The following is a 6,984-nucleotide window of genomic DNA, read 5'->3' as shown; positions in this document are numbered from 1 at the left end:
TTTTTTTTTTTTTGGTTGTTTGAGACAGGGTTTCTCTGTGGCTTTGGAGCCTGTCCTGGAACTAGCTCTGTAGACCAGGCTGGTCTCGAACTCACAGAGATCCGCCTGCCTCTGCCTCCCGAGTGCTGGGATTAAAGGCGTGCGCCGCCACCGCCCGGCAAGCAATACTCTTAACCACTGAGCCACTTTGCAGCACTGTCAAGGCTCATTTTATACTCTTGCATTCCCTTTTTCTAGAGGAACTTAACTTTTAAATATTGGGAGTTGCAAATTTTGCACATTTGCTTGAACTTTAAATTGTGTGTGTGTGTTTGTTGATGTGTATATATCTCTGTGTGTGTGTGTGTGTGTGTGAGGCCTCAAAGTGGACAACAGAGAGTGTCAGCTCCCCTGGAGCTGGAGTTACAGGACATAGGTAGTAGGAACCCAGCCCAGGTCCTCTGCAAGAGCAGTAAGCGCTCTTAACTGCTGAGCCATTGCTCCACCCTCCTTTAATTTTGATTCATGTGTCTGTGCTTGCCACATATATTGTGATCGCTAAATCCATTGCTAAAATAAGATAAACTTTATTCCATTTCTTAATGTCTTCAGGTGCCCTTTTTGTTTTTTGTTTTGTTTTTGTTGTTTGTTTGTTTCTTTCTTTTGGGACAAAGTTTCTCTGTAACAGCCCTGGCTACTCTGGAACTCACTTTGTAGATCAGGCTAGCCTCCAGCTCACAGAGATCCACCTACCTCTGTATCCCTAGGGCTAGGATTAAGGGTGTGTGCCGCCACCACCTAGCTCTGTGCCATTTAAAAATGATTCTCATACATTTTACTTTAAAAATGTTACTTACAGCTGGACATGGTGGTACCTGCCTTTGATCCCAGCACTTGGGAGGAAGAGGCGTGGTCTGTGTAATAGAGAGACTATGTCAAACAACAGCAACATTATTTGTGTTTTCTTTTCTCTTTGCGTGCTTGGCAGCCTGCTAGGATCAAACACTGGGCCCTGCACATGCTAGGCAAACTCTCTGCCGCTGGGTCCCCTCTTCAGCCTAATGCCTTGTATTTAAATTCTCTTTATACAACTTTAGAAATGACTCAGTGGTTTAGAGCACTAGCTGTTCTTGCAGAGGACCAGGTTTGGTTCCCAGCAGCCACATGGTGGTTCACACCATCTGCAACTCCAGTTGCAGGGGATCTGATGCCCTCTTCTGACCTCCATGGGCACCAGGCATATGTATGATATACATACATATATACATGTAGGTAAGCACTCACACACATAAAATGAATAAATCAATTAAAAAACCCAAGTTTAGCTTCTTTTTTGATATAAACATTCCCAGGAAGCATATACTGTAGAATACACCTTGTCTGGAAAATGTAGATTCCAGCTGTGGCGCTTTCCTTTGGTGTAAAGCCATTTTTGAGGTGAAAAGCTCTAGTCCTTATGCTTTTTTTTCTAAGACTTTTTAAGACAAAGTCTCACTGTGTATCCCCACCTGGCTTTGAACTCTCAGAGATCCGCCTGCCTCTGCCTCTTGCATGCTGGGATTAAAGGCATGCAACACCATGCCCAGTGGTCCTTACTCTAATAGAGAAAACTCAAGGGCCCTGAAGTCGTGGGTTCTGCCTTCCTGAACTGCTTTGAGAAGTAGAAATGTCTTGAGCCCCTGTGGCCTAACTGGAGAGCTGATGAGAGACAGCAAGTCTCTCAGGAAGAGGGCTTCATCCCAGCTGTTGTTAAAATTCCATCTCTTCCCATTTTTACCCCAACCCCAGCTCAACATTAGTCGGCCTACCCAGAGTGAAGCGGGACAAATACTCAGTCTTCAATTTCCTGACGCTCCCAGAGCCAACCCCTTCGCCCACAGCCCCGGCACCCAGTGAAAAAGCCCCACAGCAGCAGCAGCAGCAGCGGGGTTCTGACAGTGAGTAGAGCTCCTTGGGACCTAGGTTCTGACCCCGGTCTCAGCCCCTCAGGGCTTCAAGGCAGAGTAGGGGGTGGTCCAGCCCTAAGTGCAATCCCTAAGTGCAAGGGACTTCCCCTCCTGCACCTGTCAGTCAGGCCAGGCCCATGTTTAACCTTAGAGCTTGGGTCTTCCCCGTGCCTGCTGTATCCCCAGGGCTGTATGCAGAGCCTGGCCCACCCAAGATGTCCCGAGTTCTGAGCTTTGAAGAATTTGCCTTCTGTTCACTAAACCCAGTGTTCTGTCGGGTTCCTGCCTTTTAGAATCCAGGAAGCCATCACGATGGGACACATCCAAACAGGAGAAAAAGGAAGATTCCATTAGTGAGTTTTTAAGTCAGGCCAGATCAAAAGTTGGCCCGCCGAGGCAAGAACCCAGCACCTCAGGAAACAAGGAGGAGGAACAGGCCCCAGAGCCACGCCCAGACAAGGTATGGGGCCTCGGCTGTCTCTGCTGGAGACTGTGTCCTGGGCCCCTCTGTAAGTGATGTGTTCTCTACTCATCCTCTTAAGTAGCTGAACAGCCTCCGCTGCAATTCCCCGGATCTGCAGTGAGTGTGAAGGAGACCATAGGCAGCTGTGTCAGTAGCTGAGGACACGTGTTTCCAGATCAGCTTTGCTTAGATGGATGTGCCTCTGGGGTGTACCTGACTTGTGCCCACTGGACTTATACGACACAATCGTAGCTCTGACTATTCGAGAAGAGGCTCCATGCTTCCTCTGGCCAGAGCAGCACTCACTTAGCATAAACCATCGAGACCAGACTTAATGTATTCATATGAGAAGATACAACTTTCTAAATGCTAAGAAGTCATTTTTGTGTCGAAGATGTCCCTGGGTTCCCTTATTTTGTTTACTTTACTGTTTGCACATATGTGGTGTTGTAAGGAGCTTGCTTGTTTGTTTCCTGATCACCCGGCAGCTCAGACTTGAAATAATCACACAGAAACTGTATTAATTAAATCACTGCTTGGCCAATTACTTAAGCATATTACTAGTCATCTCTTACATCTAGAATTAATCCATCTCCATTATTTTATATTTTACCATGAGGCTCATGGGCTACCGGCAAGGTTTTAGCATGTCTGTCTCTGGCAGAGGCTCTATGTCTTCTCTCAACTCCACCTTCCTTCTCCCAGCATTCAGTTTAGTTTTCCCCGCCTGCCTCTGTTCTGCCCTGCTCTGCTATAGGCTCAAAACAGTTTCTTTATTAACCAGTGGTATTCACAGCGTACAGAGGGGAATCCCACATCAATGTGGGTCAGAGCACAGCCTATGAGAGTGGGTTCTCTCCTTCTACCGTGTTCAGGGATTGAACTCAGGTCATCAGGCTGGGCAGCAAGCACCTTTGTTCTCTGAACCATCTCACCAGCCTGCTTTGCCCTTTTGAGACAAGGTCTTACTGTGTAGACAGCCCGGCCCTGAACTCTTCAGCTTCCTGCTCCAACTTCCAAGTGCTGGGATGACAGGCATGTGATTACCATGCCCAGCTCAATCTTTTCACCTTTAACCCATCGATATCATTATATTTAAAGTGGATTTCTTATAAATAGCATGTCCTTGGGTGTTAGTTAAAATGCTTTTGATAATCTTATATTTTAAATATTTATATTAACATAATTATTGATTTTTTGAGTTAGTTGTACAATTATCATATGTATAGTTTCTATACCTTTTTTCATAAAGGAAAACATTTAATCATGGGACTTGCAGTTCAGAGGTTCAGTCTGTTATCTTCATGGTGAGACATGACAGGGTGCAAGCAGACGTGGTGCTGGAGAAGGAACTGAGAGTTCTACATCTTGAGCCGCGGACAACAGAAAGTGGTCTGTCTCACTGGGTGTGGCCTGAGCACATATGAACCCTCAAAGCCCACCTCCACAGTCACACACTTCCCCTAATAGTGCCACTCCCTTTGGGGCCCGTTTTCTTTCAAACCATCACAGGTGGGGACCCAGCATTGAACACCTACAGGGGTGTTTCACAGTCAAACCAGGGCAGTCTGTCCTGGGATTCTAATGACAGGATCATTAAGGTCTTTGGATATTATCCTACAAGTTTCTGTTTATTTTTGTAATCTCTCTTTTTTTCTCTCCTTCATTCAAAGCGGTGCATTTTTGTTGAACTGTTTTCAACTCCGTAGACTTTCCGGTGGTGTCTCCATTCTACTTGAATACAGATAATGAGTTTTGTTTGTTTCAGTTATTGGCTGTAGGGTTTTGCTGTGTTGCCCAGATGGCTTGTAGCGCCTGGGCTCCCCCAGTTCTCCAGCCCCATGCTCCCAGTAGATGAGACCGTAAGCACATGCCTCTGCAGTCAGCTCTGCAACGGATTAAATTTTTTTTGATTCTTATATTTTCTACCTCTAAAATATCCATTTTTCCTTTAATTTTTTGCTAAGACTTTAAATGAAATCTTTTCATTTATTTGACCTTGTTCTTGGAGCATAGTTATAACAACTACTTAAAGAAATATGAAGCCAGGTGTGGTTTCGCACGCCTTTAATCCCAGCACTCAGTAGGCAGAGGCAAGCAGATCTCCTTGAGTTTGAGGCCAGTCTGATCTACACAGAGAGTTCCAGGTCATCCAGGGATATATAGACCCTGTCTCAAAACAACAACAACAACAACAACAACAAAAAACAACAACAAAAAAAACCTAAAGTCCGGTAAAGCCAGCACGTTTGTCTTTTCAGTATCTGTTTCTCACGCTGCAGTTTCCTTGGTTGTCCACAGCCCGCTCTGGTCTCCTTGGTTGTTCACAGCCCTCCCTGGTCTCCTCGGTTGTCCATAGTCCACTCAGGTCTCCTTGGTTGTCCACAGTCCGCTCTGGTCTCATTTCTGTTGCTGTGACAAATCCCTGACAAAAGGCAGCAGAGAGGAGGAAAGGGTTTATTTGGTGACACTTCCAGGTCACAGAACACTGTTGAGGGTGGGGAACTCAAGCCATGAGTCACGTGCGTCATCCCGCCGTCAGGAGCAGAGAGAATAAGCATCCTGGCTTTTCCGCTGCTCCGTGCTCTGCGCCCGCTGCTCTTACACAGTCCAGGCCCAAAACGAGGGACTGGCAAAACCCACGCTGGGCTGGGCCCCCTACGCAGTGTGAGGCAGACTCGTGTTATCCTCATGACAGGCTGTGTGAGAACCGACTGCCTCCTTCACTCCTCTGCTCTTTGCTTACAGAATCAGGCTCATACAAAGTCACCGCCTCTTCCTTCTGTCGGCCTCAGTGCTCATCTCTCAGCCTTATTTAGGAAGGGCCCTCAGCAATTGCCAAGGAGGTGTGTGGCCAATTTAACCCATGTCCTGGCTTCCTTCTTGCTGTGTGGAGAGAGAGGAGTCTCCAGATTTCTCTTAAACATTTTCCACATGGCTTTTATTTGCTTTTCTGAGACAGAATTGCACTCTGAAGCTCAGGCTAGCTTCAAAGTGCAATCCCCCTGCCTCTGTCTCCCCAGTGCTGGGACTGCAGGTTGTACCACTTCAGCTGGTTTCTTGATTAATTTAATATTGCACATCAAAGTCATGGATGGAGTCTTAAGACCACGCAGAGGCATTATCTCAGCTTCATCTGTCTGGGTCCTCCATAGGTCTGTTAATGGCCAGTCTGCAGAAAGGTCCTCAGCCGCTTATGCTTCCTGAGCGTATTCTAGACCAGCCCCACAGAGAGAGGGAAATGTGACATGTTCAGTTAGGCAGTGGTAGTGGATATCCTACACCGTTTTTTAAAAATGTGTATGAGTGTTTTGCCTGCATGCACACCTGTGTATCATGTGCATGCAGGACCTGCTGAGGCCAGAAGAGGACGTCTGATCCTTGGATAGAGTGGACAGGCTGATGTGAGCTGTCATGTGGGTGCTGGAAATCGAACCAGGTTCTCTAGAAGAGCCAGTGCTCTTAACCACTGAGCCATCTGTCCATCCCCCTAAGGCCGATCTTAACTGTGTATTCGTGTGTGCCTGTGTGTTTCAAGGCATTGAGTTCCTTTATTCCTGACTCTTATTTCTCTGTTAATGCAGACAGTAGACAAAGGTGTGGATACGCAGATGGAAGGGGAACGTAGCCGCCCTTCCATGGATATATTCAAGGCCATCTTTGCCAGTTCTTCTGATGAACAGTCTTCATCCTCAGAGGAGGAGCCAGACGACAGTGAAGACAATCAAGAGCACACTGAGGAGGCCAGCTTTAAAAGTTCCCAGGAGGCTGCTGCTGGGGAGACCCCTGTGACGCATGGTACGGTCACCTCCCTGACTGGGGCACTGAGAGGTTGAGGTGCAGTCTTGTTTGTGTGTGGTGAGACAGGCTGGCAGGAAGCCCCGTCTGGCCTTAAACCTTCTGAGCCCGGGCTGAAACCGCTGATCTCCTTTCTCCGCCTCCAGGTCTTAGGACTACAGGTTTGTACCACATTTGGCTTTGCAGCCTGAAACTAGGACAATTGACAGTTAGTAATCAGTGATACCTCATAATACACACGCGTGCGCACACACAGATACTGTGCATTTGTATCTGTGTGCATGTGTATGTGTGTGTTAATGTGTACAGGTGTGCCTGTGTGTGTGCATGCACACTGGGGCCAGAGATCAGTCGTAAGTGTACCTCCTGAGCCTTGCTTTTTGGGTGTCATGCCTCCATAAACAACTACTTTGCTTTTTGAGATTAGGTCTCATGGGTACCTGGGGCTCATCGGCTATCAAGCCCCAAGATCCTAGCTCTGAAATTACAAGTGTATGCCATCGCACCGGACTTTTTTTGTGGGTTCTGGGCTCATGCTTGGGTGGCAATCATTTTGGGGACTGAGCCTTCTCTCCAGCATCCCTCCATCTCCATCCCTCTCATCATATTTTAATTTGCATGAGCGGAGTCTTGGGCACTGGCTCTTTTTAAAATCAGTTCACATCGCTGATGTATGCTTTCAAGATAGTTGTGTTTGACGTTGTTTTCCCAACTTAGCCTAGTTAAGAAGAATTGAAAAGTACAATTTTTCTTTTAAAAACGTTTTCCTTTTTTTTTTTTTTTTAAAGGGTTGTGTGT

General features: G+C 46.8%; 1 protein-coding gene across 1 annotated transcript in view; it reads left to right on the top strand.

Moving 5' to 3' along the window:
* Positions 1 to 6,984, top strand: part of Gpatch1 (G-patch domain containing 1) — a 48,637-nt gene that overhangs the window by 33,148 nt on the left and 8,505 nt on the right. Inside the window, exons 14-16 of the mRNA XM_050119077.1 lie at positions 1,768 to 1,916; positions 2,219 to 2,385; positions 5,973 to 6,186. Of these exons, the coding sequence (XP_049975034.1) occupies positions 1,768 to 1,916; positions 2,219 to 2,385; positions 5,973 to 6,186 (530 nt within the window). The remainder of the gene's footprint in view (positions 1 to 1,767; positions 1,917 to 2,218; positions 2,386 to 5,972; positions 6,187 to 6,984) is intronic.

The sequence above is a fragment of the Alexandromys fortis genome, unplaced genomic scaffold, assembly GCF_014885135.2.
Source record: "Alexandromys fortis isolate MF-2015 unplaced genomic scaffold, M_Fortis_MF-2015_v1.1 scaffold_140, whole genome shotgun sequence".
Classification (NCBI taxonomy): Eukaryota; Metazoa; Chordata; class Mammalia; order Rodentia; family Cricetidae; genus Alexandromys; species Alexandromys fortis.
Note: the sequence above shows the minus strand (reverse complement) of the source record. Positions and strands in the feature narration are given on the sequence as shown.